This window comes from Medicago truncatula, chromosome 3, assembly GCF_003473485.1.
Source record: "Medicago truncatula cultivar Jemalong A17 chromosome 3, MtrunA17r5.0-ANR, whole genome shotgun sequence".
NCBI lineage: Eukaryota > Viridiplantae > Streptophyta > Magnoliopsida > Fabales > Fabaceae > Medicago > Medicago truncatula.
Window position 1 is genome coordinate 23,401,058 of NC_053044.1, and position 15,851 is coordinate 23,416,908.

At 33.1% G+C, this 15,851-nt stretch overlaps 1 protein-coding gene across 1 annotated transcript; it reads left to right on the top strand.

Annotated features, from left to right (window-relative positions):
- The first annotated feature begins 9,151 nt into the window (after positions 1-9,151).
- Positions 9,152-14,546, top strand: LOC11440493 (probable folate-biopterin transporter 4). Its single transcript, XM_003600004.4, has 7 exons — positions 9,152-9,232; positions 9,714-9,841; positions 10,801-11,022; positions 11,649-12,107; positions 12,815-13,012; positions 13,096-13,233; positions 14,052-14,546. The coding sequence occupies exons 1-7, from the start codon at positions 9,152-9,154 to the stop codon at positions 14,311-14,313; spliced, it is 1,488 nt and encodes a 495-aa protein (XP_003600052.1). The 3' UTR covers positions 14,314-14,546.
- The last annotated feature ends 1,305 nt before the right edge of the window (positions 14,547-15,851 follow it).

Below are 15,851 nucleotides of genomic sequence, written 5' to 3' on the forward strand. Positions count from 1 at the left end.
CTTCCTCTCAATATCTCTCTCTTCACTCTAATTTCTATATCTCTCAATATTGCTTTTGTTGGCTTACTAACATCGGAAGGGTCTTGATGTTGGGGATACTATATGGGAAGGTGCACAAGGCTGTGCTAGAACCTAAAACCAGAAAAACTACCAAGCTGCTGCTGTTAAGGAATTGAGTCTGTCATATACCAATAAGACAGCAAACCTGATAACAGGGAGCAGCAGAAACTAGTTATAATAATTTTATCTCAATTGAGGAGAAAGCAGAAGCTCAAGCTCTAGCGGTTACCCCCCGCACCGCTCAACCAAACACATGTTTGAATCCAATGTGAATATGAATTAGAATCTAGGTCCTAAAAAATACAACATACATCCTTTAAAACATCACACTTTTGTGTATATCAATAACATTCAGTCAATACTAAACATTTTTTGCCACATAGTCAATACTAAACATTTCCAATCACAGTTTAATCAACTAAACATTTTGTAGCTACCTTTCATCTAATCTTCAATCCACCAACTTGCTAAAAGCTGCTCTACGTAACTTTTTGTTTCTGGATTGCTCGATCCGCTTCCGAACTTCAGCCGCCTTGTCATATCGCTGAGCAGAAGCATACATGTTATGGAGTTGTTTGTCTCCCTCCCCTCCTGGTAACTTTTCTTTGCAAATGTATTCACCAAGCTCAAAATCTCCCTCCATCCCACAACATGCAACCAAAGTCATCCAAACAACTTTGTTATGCTTCACAGTAACCATCCTTTCAGTAATGAAACAATAGGCTTCTTTAGCAGTGGCAAACCGACCAATCAAAGATACCATGGTATTGTAGTGCACAACATTTGGGGTTATTCCATACTCAGATTCCATCCGCTCAAAAATCATAGGCGGATGCTATGATTCCTATATGACGGCAGGCAACCAACAAACCAAGAAATGCAACATCATCTGCGGATAATCCTTGGTCAATTATTTCTTGAAATGTTACTAAACAACGCTCAAGTTGACTCTGAACAGCTATGCCATTCAAGAGGTTATTCCATGTTACTAAATCTCAACCATCAATGTTGTTGAAAAAATTACGAGCACCATGAGCATATTGTGGATTAATCAAATAATAGTTTAGTAAGATGTTCTTGTCTTGGAGAGTCAGCTCTCCGTTACTAACTTGAATACAATATGCATGCAACACTTGAGGCTTCGGATTCACAATACACTGCCTGGTTTCCTTGCAAGCCTTTATATAATGTTTCACCAAGTTTAAGTTTGGCATAAGCTTGTCATTCAACATTGAAAGAAAAAGAAGCTTAACCTCGTCATACTTGTGTGCACCAACATAACCGTCAAACATGCTTTTTTAGATATTCATTTCTTTGACAAAAAGTTTATCAAACACCTCCGTGGCAGACCCAACATTCTTCTCTTTTGAGAATTTGACAATCTCATCAAAAGCTAGTTGAGAAGCAGTGTTATAATTAAGCCAATTATAGAAACTAAAAGAATCAAAGATTTGTCTGTCTTTAAACAGACATAACTCCACTGTTTTGCCGTGAATCAAATTTCACAAACGGTAAAAACGATTCTTCTCGCAGCAATTGAACATTGTTTCATACGTACGAGGAGATATCATCCTAAAATCTCTCCCTTCTGCCTCAATTGACGCGTTTCCACAAACATGTCACCAGCAAGAACTTCAAATTCCGGTGTAACATTTGGAGCTTTCAATTCTTTGCACATTTTGCTTACTAGTCGCTTCATGAACCCGTAAGAAGCATTGAATCCATTTACTATGAATTTTGCGCGGATTTCCCGAAGTTTTGGAGAAAGAAAAGATATTGCTTGAGACATTGTGAGTTGTTTTGTGGTTGTGAGAAATGCGAGGCTCAGTATTGTGCAATAGGGTGGAATCGAAAATACAAATGGATTAGATTTTGGGGATTCTGGGTAGTGAAAAAGAAAACGGTGCTTTATTGAGCAATGGGTTTTGTGCGTGGTGTGGAAGGGAAGAGTAAGGCGAGGAAGCTTCTAAATCAGTCATACTCGTATATAAACTTCCTCCTCCGTGTTTTGTGTTAGTTGAAAATAAAGTACGATTTTCTTCCCTAATCTAGGTGGAATCTTAATTAAATGATTACGAGCTTGCTGTGTTAATTGACCTTATTTCTCTCATAATTTTTTCCCACTTACAATAATCATATGATATATAGCTAATGAAACCCGGATACTCCACTTTAAATTAGTCGTTCAAACAATTACTAATGTGCAGGGGATCATAAGGATCATCGTTCTACTTAAGCCTAAATTTGTACACTCGTTTATATTGTAATTTGGCTATGGAAGCTTGCATAGTTGGGACTTAGTATCTATCTTCCTATGTTTACAAAGCAAATGCATATATAATATGAAGTATGTTTTTTGACATAGAATGAAATTACTTCTACAACAAAAATAATGAATGAAATTAATTATTTAAGTTAATAATAATAATAATAATTACCAGCAATTTTTGTGATTATCAAACTATCAGATGCAGTCTCAGTATAATCACCGTCAACACGAATCGTCGAACTCGAATCCGAATCGGAATAAAACTGATGAACATGATCAGGTTGTTGACGAAGAACCTGATAGTACTATCCCAGAGAGTAAGAACCAACCTGCAAATGAATAAAACAAACAAAAACCCTATCAATTCACACAAATTCAAGAATACAAAAAAAAAAAATCAACATAAAAAAAGGAGGTGGTGGGTTACCGTGGCGAGGTGGCCGATGATGGTGGTGATGGGAGGGCGGTGGAGGGTTTGAGAGGAGATGGAGAAGACAGAGAAAGAGAGAGTGAAGGAATGAGAGGAGGAGAATGGCGATGGTGGTGATAGGAGGATGCTGGCTTGCGGTAGAGGAGAGGGTGGAGGGTTTGAGATGGAAAGAGAGAGGGAGAGTGAAAGAATGGGAGAAGGAGGACGAGAAAGAAAGAGAGGTTTGGTGTGTGGGAGAGAGAGATAGATTTTGGAGTTGTGAAGAGGGAGAAGAAAAGATGTTGTTTCAGAGAAGAAGAGCAACGTGTGAGGGAGAAAAGAAAAGAAGTTGTCTCTAATGGTTTATTGTGGTGGCATCACTTGACTAATGTGAAGGGTAAATAAGTAAATTATGTCCCAAATTACAAACCCTAGTATTTTCCCGCCTGAGACATAGCAGTACAAATTTGAAGAGTTTTTAAAGGGATAGCAAGGGCAAAAATGCAGAACTTTACTTCTTTTATAATATTATTATTATTATTATTATTATTAGGCTTAATTGTTATTTTAGTCCCTTAACTAATTTTTTGGTATCGGTTTGGTCCCATAACTAAAAATAAATCCGTTTTGGTATTTTAACTTTATTTTCAGTACACATTTTAGTCCTTTCCGTTAATTTAATTCATAAAACGTTAGGGTTATTAAAAAACGTTAACTATTTTACACGTGTGACATTGGCTCTGGAAAAACAGTTAATTTTAATTAATTAAAAAAACAAAACAAAAATCCAACAGAGAAGGGGAAAAAATCCAGGTTTCCCATGAATCATATTCAAGCACAAAATCGTGTGGTGGGTGGCATGAATCAGAAGTAGAAAACGATGTTGAAACCACCTTGAAATCCAGCAGCTCACAAACCCAAATTCATCAGCAGACAAACACAGAAGGCCAAACTGGGTTTGCGGTTTTGCCGTCGTCGTTTTCTCATCGCTTTCTCATCATCATTTGTCGTCATTTTACTATCTTTTTCTCATGGAATTTTCGTTTCCACATGAAAGCTGATGCCTTGGCCTCTCTTCTTCTTTCCAATTTTAACAACAACCCCATCAGAACCAAGGAATGGTTGATGTTGATTTTATTTCCTTTTATGTTGTAAGGATTGAAAGGGTTCTCATAGATCTGAATAAAGTATTGCTGGTGGTGATTTTGTTTTCTTTTTGTGTTGTGGGAAATTGAGATTTGAGTGAAAGAAGAAGAAGAAGAAAAAAGTGGTTTTTGATAATTTGTGTTATTTGTTGATGAAAGAGAACCAAGAAGAGAAGAAGATGTGAAAGAACACATCGTTGAGTTTTTTTTTTTTTTTTTGGAGTGTGAGAGTGATAGCCTCTTGTGTTCTTCCACCTCTGTTCTGTATTTTTTCTTCCTCCTGTTGTTTCTTGGTTGTTTTATTTTTTTAATTAACAAGGAAATAGGATCAAAAAATGAATTCGGGAGACTCATAAAAAACTTGAAGTGTTTCAGGTTATGGTAATTTATTTTACTGTGTTATTGTTATGTATTGTTGGATCTGGGTGATATTATTGTTATGGTTATTTAGGATTGTTGATTTGATTTAATGGTGATAAAAAATAAGTTATTTGTTTTTTTTCCTTTTATCTGGGTTTGTTGATTTAGGATTATATTATGTTGTTCTGGATTTAATTGATGAATATGCTGAAGATTGTAATGAGGATGAGGAAAAAAATATAATAAAAATTTTCAGAGCCAATACCATAATGACATGTGTACATCAATTAACATTTTTTTATTAAACCCTAACATTTTTATCAAACCCTAACGGAATTGAATTAAAACTAACAGATGGGACCAAAACATGTAACGGAACAAAAGTTAAAATACCAAAACAAACTTTTTTTTAGTTATGGGATCAAACCGATACAAAAAAATTAGGTAATGGACTAAAATAGCAATTAAGCCTTATTATTATTATTATTATTATAAGATTATAAGATTAAGATATGTTTTGAGGAATATGAAGTATATTTTTATTTTTTATTTTTTTTATATATAAATAAAATTGATTTTTTTGGTTCATTCATTTAATGATGTATGTGATTCATATTAAATGAGTGAACCTAAAAAATAAATTTTGCTTATATTTAGAAACGAAGGCACTATTATTAAGTGTTTATTTGATTATGTGAACGATTGATTCCGATAAAATTAATTTTGACAAAATTTAATTAAATAAAGTTGATTTATGTTTAAATACAATAATGCATAATTGTGTCGGTAAAATGTGAAAGAATTGACAGTAATAATTTGGAGGATTTTATATATTAAAAATATAAGTTATTTTAGACCTAAAAATTATCGTTAAATAATTTAAAGAACTTAAGTGGTACGAAAAATATTTAAAGGATCAACTTATTGCAATTAATTAACTTAAAGAACTTAATTGGTAAAAAAAAAATCTTAAAGAACAAATTTCTTACAATTAAATAAAGAGTAAATAGGCAATTACCCCCTGAAATTGTAAGTTTCGTCAATTACCCCCCTGAAATTAATAAAACTTCAATTACCACCCTAAAATTTCACAACGTTAATCAATTTACCCCCTCTGTCAAATTTTTCTGTTAGTGAACATGACGTTTTGCAAATACCCCCCTGAAGTTTTGCACTTATGTGCAAAATGCCCCCAAACTTAAACAATTATATTATTTTTTTCTTAAAAACAAACAATTAATAGTTAAATATTAAAACTAACTATTAATTTTGGAATTTGGGAAAATGACATACATATATACATCAAAATAGCTTCAAAATGGGAAAAAAAATGTGTATTTTTTAAAGTGACAATAATGGGATGATTTGTGGATTAATTTCATAGGCAAAGAAATATATGTCTAAGTGTTTGACATTTCTCAATAAGTGTTCCTCTATACATACCGATCACATATTTCATTTGCTGATGATTTGTGTCTTTTTTACATGAATGTTACTTAATACGCTATATATGATATGTCGGTCTGATAGTATTGTGGTATGAGCTAGATTGTATACGATGAATGATTGTCCCTGCCTGAAGCACAAACAAGAAGTTAGAATGAAGTTTTCTATAAGGTGTGTAAATGTAACACCCCGTTTCCCAAAATCAATTAAATAATAATTGTTCAACATCGGAGTAAAACCCAAACGGGCATGTCACACTACAATTTCAAATTTCTTAAATAGAATATATAAAAATCTATTTAATTAAACATCCTTCAAAATTCATCATTAAACTTGCAGCGGAATAAATCAACTTTAATTAACAACCATCTCCAATAAATATTCATGGCATAGAAGCCTCAACAAGCAAAACCAATCATCAATAGGGCTACAACAACAATATTTAAAATTTAATACATAGGAAAAGAATTTAAGCAATAAAATCTCATCCCACGTATCAGAGCCCTAAACACTTTGAGCCACCACCAAACTACTCAGGATCACCTGCAAGTTACCCATAGGAAGGGCAACATTTTCAAGCAGAAGGGGTGAGATTCACAACAATAATATAGATATAGAAATTCATCAACTGAATCTAACACCCTAAATATAATCAGATCATCGTCATCAAATCATTTCATCATAATATATGTATAAATATATACTCATCAAACAACATCATCATCATCAAATGACAATTACAACCAACAACACCGACTCATGCAAATGACATGACAACACCGACTCATGCAACTGACATGACAACACTGCTAAGACAACACCTTAGACTCCTCAATAAATGCAAATATGCATGTGGTACCAACCAGGACCGAAGCCTTCACCGCTTTTGAATGGTTAAAGCATTCATCAGGACCGAAGCCCTCACCGCTTTTGAATGGTTAAAGCATTCATCAGGACCGAAGCCCTCACCGCTGTGAACAACTAGTGCTCCAGGACATGAGTCCTCTCCGCTGTTTATGCATATGCAATGGACCCACTCGTGTATATCTACATACAACTTGACCATGCATACATTCTCATATGACTCCGAATTTATTCAACATGTATGATTTAATAAATATACATACAATACAGCGATCAACAAATCATTATAGTCAATCCAACAATTCCAGAAAATATACAATTGATCACAATCATGCTCACACAATCAAGTTCATCCATTTCTACCCCAAAGACCAACCCATGAACTCATTAGCCCCTTTATACGAGGTTATTTCTTACCTAAAAACATCTCTAGATGGTTAGGATAAAGTCCCTACACTTAGGAAGAAGTTTGGAAGCAATTGGAGCGAAGAAAAATGCATTTTAAAAGTTTCTGGTCAGGCAAAATCGTAGCCCGATTTTTACCCATCGTAGTCCGATATTTTACGTGCTGAAACACCCCAAAACCTGGTCAAAATCGTAGCCCGATTTCTGCTCGACAGACAACATCAGATTTTCCTAATTTTCACGTTTTCGCGCGTAAAATCCAAACCATTAACCCGTTTTCGATGCCGTTTTCGCCTACGCGTTCCTGACACTTAGCTCTATCATAATCTACAGAAAAATTCAAGTTTTCAACCACCCCAAACTCGATTTCCAGAACCTCACATACTCTGTTTGCAAAAACGTTTAGACACCGAGTTTTCAAGCGAAAATCCCAATTTTCTCACATTCACTCCCCAAATTAGTTTACAGAAGCAAGACTAAGTATTATATGCAACCAGAACCTAATTCTACCATCAGAATATCAATTTCTACACTCAATTCACTCAAGAAAACATAATCCAACATAAACCCCAAAATCCCTAATTCTATCATAAACCTGTTAAATCCAAAATCAGAATTCAATAACTATATTACTGAAATAAATCTCACCCTTACCTTAATTCAGAAGAATAATTCCAACAGAAATCTGGTTCACTTGACTCTCCCTTGATTCTCTTGCTTTTCTCTGGTTTTCTCCCAAAACTGTTGTTTTCACGTAAAACTGATTTTCTATTCTTCTAACTCCCCTTACATAACTCCCTTTAATTCACTTAACTCCCTATTAATTTCTATTAATTAAAAATTAATCCCACAACTTCTAACTAATTCTATTTCTCACTTTTTCTAATTATTATTAAAACAATCATAATAATAAAATAATACACACCACATAATCCACAAATATTATTTAAATCATATAAAGACTCTAAATAAATCAATAACAAATAATTTAACGACTAGGGCGTTACAGTAAACAAGAACAAATCATATGAAAATATTGGGGGTTGTGTAGTTTAAATAGTTTGAGCAAATTGTTGAAGGAGTTAGAGGAGTTAAAAAACTAAGATGGTGTTGGAGAAAATATAAATTTAAAACTTATTATTAATTTGTCTATAAACCCCTAAAAATAATAATTTGTCTATTAGAAATAACCATTATTGTCATCTTAAAAATACACATATTAGAAATAACCAATGCATGTAGTTTTTCCAAACTCCAAAATTAATAGTTAGCTTTAATATTTAATCGTTAATTGTTTGTCTTTAAGAAAAAATAATATAAATTTTTATGTTTGGGGGACATTTTGCACATAAGTGCAAAACTTCAGGGGGGTATTTGTAAAATGTCATGTTCACTAACAGAAAAATTTGACGAAGGGGATAAATTGATTAACGTTGTGAAATTTCAGGGAGTAATTGAAGTTTTGTTAATTTCAGGGGGTAATTGATGAAACTTACAATTTCAGGGGGTAATTGCCTATTTACTAATTAAATAAATTAAGGCTGTGTATGGATTGATGGAGAGTGCTCGAATGAAATGAAATGAAGTGGGATAGAACCATGTTCCTTTGTTTGGTTTTGCATAAAAAAGAATAGAATGCAATGGAATGGAGTGTGATGAAATCAAAAGTGAAGATGAAAAATTTTAAAGAGACTAAAAGTTGAAGAAACTTTTTAAAGAGATTAAAACGAAAAATTAATACATTTTTTTTTGTCAGGTAGGGACACCTATAAATGTATTTAACCCTTTAATTAATTATTTATATTATGATTTATTTTTTTTACCAATAACAAGATGATTCTAAACTTTTTTTTTGTTTTTATAAAATGATTATAGTCAAAGTCATAGTTTTGAATAAAAGTCAAACATCACAGAAATCTTACGTGGCAAATTCTGGTTCGATTCATGGACGTGTCAGAACACACATTCCAATGACGAAAATAACCTCCACTCATGAACTTCAAAATCAAACATGACAGGGTCAAAAACGTCAAAATAAAATAACTTCCATATTGTCTAAACCGTTAGGAGGGAAAGCTGAAACAATTATCGTTGTTTCTTCTTCAAAATCAACAAAAATGGAATCATCATCTTCATCACACTAAGAACACAGAGAAATAGGGTTTCAAAAAAAGTGAAATTTGTGGGTTAACAATGATCCAATGGACGAATCGGCTGAATGCTGCATTTGGGTTTTCATTTCTTTGGTTAATTTGCTTGATTTACTTCACCCAGGTTTCACTTCTTCATCTTTTGTCAATTTTTTTGATAAATATTAAATCTTTGTGTGAAATTATTGATGGGCTTTTGTTTTTCTTTGAGATCTGATAGTTTTATTTATTGGGTGTTGTTTAATTCATGTTTTTAGTCCCATTTTAATTTTTATATTCAAAGTTGCTATGAATGAAGTTTTTTTGTTGTGTTATTCTTTATTTTTTAGTAAATTTTATGATTCTATGTGTTGATCTATGAGATACTGACGCTAGATATCAGACACGATACTGACATAATTAAAAGTGACATAATTGAATGTGATCACACGTGTCAGTGTTGTTTCGGTGCATGACACTAACATATGTCGGACACCGGACAAGTAATTAGAAGTTTTGGTGCTATTGTTGTTGTGTTGTATACTTGTATTGTGTCTTGTCTTTTTGTTTTTTTCTTTGTCTTTTTGGTTTTTTCTTTTACCTAATTAAGAACACTATTGATGCAGGGTTTTAGGTCATTTGTATGGACAGCAATTTCCTATCAACTTAAAGATAATCTTCATTTGTCACCCTCAGCTTCCCAATTTGTGTTTTCAGTTGCATTTTTTCCATGGAGCATTAAGCCATTATATGGGTATGAATAGTTTTAATTTCCCCTCAATTGAGTATCATGTATTGGATTTAGTTGGTATGTAGTGTCAGTGTAGAAAGGATTTACATTGTCAATCAATTATAATTGTCGAATCGTTAGAAATGTTTAACTTTTACTATAACTATCTTAAAAGTTAGATATACGATTGGTTGTGATTGTTTGACAGTGTAGATAACTTTACATGACAGTGTACCAAAATTAAAATCTTATGTTTTCACACGTAGAGATACTTAAGATAGATGGACACAAACACTAAAATTATATCTATATGTAGTGTAGATTTGTTAATTATGCCTATGTTATGTAGCTTAGAAAACTAGAACGGAGATGATTCTGATGCCTATGGCGCTTTCTTTGCACCTACAAAGAACATGTGACATAGAAAATGACGAGAGTTTTTCTATTCTGAATAATAAGATGAATGCTCATCTCCTCCTCTTATATTCTCAAATATGTCAGAATACACTCCCAGAAGTATACTTCCAGTAAAAGGACACATTTTTACGGTAGTGGGGATGAGCAATCGTCTAATTAGAAAGGAAAAGTCTTTGTTTAAATTAAATGATATACAAAATTAATATTAGCAACTGTTCTTCATCGTTTGTAAGATTTACTTTTCTCTGTCATTGGAATATGAGGATATGGTTTTTAAAATGATATACATATTCCCATCATATGAGATATGAAAAGAACAAAAATAAGGCATGAAAGAAGGTAAGATCTTAAGGTTAAGGTAACTCTGAATGACTAAATGGATTTTTTATTCAACATGAAACAGAAATTTCACTAAATGTTTTCAATATCTATTGAACCGACTAATGTGTTGAAAACAGCAAGGTGCAACTTAGTTTGTGTAGTTACTGTGTTTACATGTATCTGTTTGTTTACTAAATCAATCTCAAACTGCTTCCTTATAATCTGGTTTGGTTAATGATGAACAGAATACTTTCTGATTGTATCCCGATTAAAGGAAGTAAACGGATTTCGTACTTGGTCATTGCGACTGTGCTCTCCCTTGTACCATGGTTTATTTTAGGTTTAAGTTCAACCTTGAGGAATTCAACATGGCACCTGATGGTAATCTTGACTGTGCAAAACTTAGGATCAGCCATGGCAGATGTTGTTGTTGATGCGATGATAGCCGAGGCTGTAAGATATGACAAGTAAGTTTGCATCTTCAATTCCTAATTTCATTGTTCAAGATAAGCTGTTGCATATTGAATAGTATATGCCTGCATATAGATAAGCTTCCAATCTCTCAATACAATGGACCAGTGAAGGTCGAAGGGAATGTTTAATACCAGATCGCTTCAATTTTGTGACTTTTGTTGATAATCTTTGTAACTTAACCTTATTTCAGTTGTTAGATCAAAACATTTGTCAACCTTCTATGATGGATGTATTTCTTTGCATGATAACCAATTTCTTTGCATTGTATGTGTGTCTATATATAACGTGAACCATGCATGCACTTCATGGAATCTTTGCAGAGTTCTCTTTTGAAGGCCTGTTTGGATTGACTAATTTCAATTTATCTATTGACATAAGCACTTCTTACACTGTATGAGAGAGCTTATAGAAACAGCTTATGACATGTCCATAAGCTGTTTTCAACTCATTTCCATAAGCTCTCCCGAATAAGTTACAAAAACAGCTTATAGATTATATGAAAACTGTTTGACTTTATTTTATCTTTTGTTATATAAATAGCTTATACATAAGCACTTAATTGAGCTGTTTATCCAAACATGCCTATTCTCTATGATTAAGTATTTGCTTTGTTGGTCAGGGCCAAATTTGCAGGAGACCTTCAATCATTATCTTGGTCTTCAATGGCTGTGGGAGGAATATGCGGGAGTTTGTTAGGGGGAATTGCGTTATCAAGTTTACAGATAGATGCTATTTTTCTTCTATTTTCTGTACTGCCTTGCATACAGTTATTATCATGCTTTTCTGTGAAGGAGAACTCTGTAAATAGTGAAGTTTTAGTTGAGGATTCTATTGCAAAGGATTTGCATACAAATGGTAGTAGTAGTACGGTAGATGAAGATAGTTCTTTTACTAAAAAGTCACACAGTAGTACAAGAAAAAGAAAGAAGGGAAAAAAGAACACAAAAAATAGAGCAGTAAATACCAGCAAATCAAAGATTCTGGAGAAAGGAGACTCCTTGGCAACAAAGTGGTTCCATTCCTTGAAGAAAGCAATTTATGATTTGTGTCGTGCATTTAGACAGCCAATGATTTTGAGGTAATCAATCATTGAAGTAGATATTTGAAATTTTGTCTGTTTACTTTCAAGATTATGGATGATTCCTTGTTGAGAGCACATTTCATATTTGAGAGTTCCATTCATATATAATTATAGTTTATGGTTAATTTACATCCTGGTTCTGAAGCTTCCTATTTGTTCCTGAAATCTGGTCTTTTCAATATATGAAATGCATCCCCCTGGTACCGAATGTAGCACTGACGCTTCATATCGATGGCGTGTACAATGTCCGACACTGACACATGTGGGCACATTCAATTATATTCATTTTCTTAATTATTATCGGTGTTGGTGTTTGTATCATTGTTTCATTCATACTCTCCAAACATGTAGACATTAAAGGTTTTTTAGCCAAATTTTAGCAAATTAAAAAAGATAATCTCCATCCTCCTTTACATTATGGCCAATTATTTTAACTTACAAAAAAATTGCAATCACATAAGTTAACTTATACTGATTGATGCTATCTTCAAACACATTATCTACTAAGGTTCAACTAATAAAAAGTAATGTTTCAGAAACTTACTATATCATACGAGAAGTTTTAAGTTTTCTTTTTCTACTCCTCATGTGTGTGTGTGTGTGTGTTTTTTTGTATTTATGGCCTCACAGAATAAAGCTAATTCATTTTAGAATATGCTATAAAATAGTTAGTAATAATCTCTGTTTTATGTTGTGGAGGACAGACCTATGTCTTGGTTTTTCCTTGCCCACATTACTGTTCCCAATCTTTCAACAGTCTTATTCTACTACGAAACGGAGGTTCTAAAGCTCGAAGCATCGTTCTTGGGGACGGTACGCGTTGTTGGTTGGTTAGGACTTATGCTCGGAACCTTCGTTTATAACCGTCACCTAAAGCATATGACGCTTCGAAGAATTCTCATGTAAGCAACTGCCAACTAAGCATTGTTTTATAGGTTGGTAGTGTGTGTCTATTGAATTTACTGACATGTTCTTTTTATTACAGGTATGCTCATGTTGCGTTGGCCTTCTTGAATCTTCTGCAGATTGCCGTTGTGTCTAGGAAAAATATTGCCTTTGGTGTACCAGATAGGGTTATGGTGCTCTTTGGCTCAGCGCTTGTTGATGGGATCAATCAGTTCAAGTTTGTCATTTCTTCTCATTTTATTTTATTTTCTTAAATTTATTTTTGCCTGAGCATGTGCATGGTGTGGTGGGTGAAAAATATTTACAACACGAAAATCAGCAAGAATGGCATGAATTTGCAAAGGATGATCTCTTCATTTTTGATACATTGTCGTCATAATATTATATATGCAACAGTTTTCATTCCTCACTAGCTTAAATTTTGTCCTTTTTAATCCCTGAAAGAGTATTTTTTTTGCTTACACGGACTAAACCAAAACAATGAGGAACAAACTATAAATGTTTCTAATTTTTAAGGATTATAACCTAATATTTTATATAGGGACTAAAACCGAAAAAGTGTATATTAAAGGGACTAATTCTATAATCATTTACTTTATCACTGCACCTGGATTCATCTTTATCAAGCACATCTCAATTGGTATTATTAGCTTAGAGGGATAGAACATACAGTATATATCAGTTAATATTTTATGTTTGTACCTATTTTCCATAGCTTTTGTTGCTTGAAGCATAATGATTTGATATGAACCATTTTTTGTGTTACATCCTTGGAGTCTATTTGGATTGATTTATTTGAACTTATCTTCTTGCATAAGCAGTTGTGAGACTGTTTGTGAGAGCTTATGAAAACAGTTTATGACATATTCAAAAGTTGTTTTCAGCTTTTTTCATAAGCTCTTCACTTTCAAGGAAAATAACTTATAGATTATATGAAAGCAGTTTGACTCTTTATCTTTTGTTATAGAACTAGCTTATAAATAAGCATTTATATGATAAGCCCTTCTGATTTTTCTCTTTGGAAAAAAAATGCAGGTTTATGCCTTTCCTAATCTTATCTGGACAACTATGTCCTCCAGGAATTGAAGGGACATTATTTGCTCTTTTCATGTCAATAAACAACTTGGGAACAACAATAGGGTCTTTTGTAGGTGCTGGCTTGGCTTCTATATTGAACATAGATTCAGGATCTTTTGACAATCTTCTTTTAGGCATTGTTATTCATGCTTTGTGCAATTTCATTCCAATTGCTTTTCTGTTTCTGATACCAAAAGAAGCAACAGGTGCATCAGCATAGATGGTTAGTTATTGATGAATACCATTGGAATTGGTTTTATACACTTAAAATAGTTTTACCTAGGTATTTTGATAGTTGATATTTTCCACTTGTAAATTGGAAAATATTAGAGGAAATGAGGAACATTTGAATTGATTTATATACGAATTTTCTTTGAGAATGATACTGATTGTGTATACTCTTGTGCAACATTTTTACATCTTGATTAACATTTATATACGAGTTTATCGATATGCATTTGAGCATCCAGCTGCATTTTATCAAAACAATCTTGTTAATTTTTATCCCTTTTTTATAGTTTTATTTTTACCTTTAGGATATAGGGTTAAATAGATTTGGATCCTCTAAAGTAAGTAGTGTGTAAATTAAAGTGACAAAATCAAGATTGTTATTTTAATAAGAGCGGTGTTATATCTAGCGAATTTTCACGATTGCCGTTTTACTATGTATTTAACACGCTAGATAAGTAACACACTACCAGCAACTGGCTTTACAAATTTAGTTGAAATAAACTGTGTGAATCAATGTGGTTTTTGATTACAAGAACATTTATTCATATAACAGAGCCAGCCCCTAGAGTTTGTTGGGAGGTTCAACCTCATATTCTTCTTATTGATATGGTTTTGCAATTCTGGAACACATTTACACTTCTCTTTGAAGAATAAAACTTCATTTTGTGATATCAAGTTGCCAAATCAAGGTGAAGGATAATAAGATTACCCATATGAGAAAAAAGAGAGCTTTGTAGTGAATAGTTTACTTGATGAATACTGAACAAAGAAGTTTTGCACAAGAGAAAGCATGTGGCATAGATAGGAGAGTTAAGAAAGCCTTAGTATTATTGTTTTAGTAAACTTGTAATTTGTTAAACAAAATAGTTCTCATGTAGTTTGGTTGAGTATGTAGTCATCTTCCAATCAATTAATATCATGTCATATTTTGATATTATTTTATTTTAAAATAAATCCATATGTTAGTGAGACAAGTTTTACCTCCTATGATTTTTCCTCTGTTTCATGTTTATGTGGACTATTTTTTCCCTACATGGACACCCTCTAATGCCACAATCACATATGTGACATGAAAAAAATAATTCAAAAAGCTCCTTCCCATTGATTTGATCACACGTCACCTCTTCTTTTTCCCAATTACATCAAATGAATTTAGTTTGGGTGTGAAAATCATTCTATATATATGGATTAGAACTAAACTTCATCGGCTTAGCAGAAGGAAATACGGTCTCACCGCCTTCTTCAACATCAGACCTTCAATCAAAACCAGTGTCAAATTTGTATGCAATTCCATCACAAGGCATAATGCAATTTCCAGAGAATAAGGGTTTACAAATACATAAGAAATGTAGCAACTCGCGGGCCTCCATTCCAGAATGACTCGTTAGATCTGGAATCGTAATGAGGCACAAATTTCTGCCCGACTCCATAGTGAATAACCTGAAGTCCCTCTCCATTCTCTGCATAAGAGCAAGTTTGGTGCATTATGCAGAATACTTGATAATATGTGCAGCAACAAAAAACGCA

Excerpts from the sequence above, each read along its gene's own strand:
- LOC11440493 (XM_003600004.4), top strand. The coding sequence starts at position 9,152 with ATGATCCAATGGACGAATCGGCTGAATGCTGCATTTGGGTTTTCATTT. Across the intron at positions 12,108-12,814 it reads AGACAGCCAATGATTTTGAG|ACCTATGTCTTGGTTTTTCC; the intron begins GTAATCAATCAT and ends TGTGGAGGACAG. Across the intron at positions 13,013-13,095 it reads ACGCTTCGAAGAATTCTCAT|GTATGCTCATGTTGCGTTGG; the intron begins GTAAGCAACTGC and ends TTTTTATTACAG.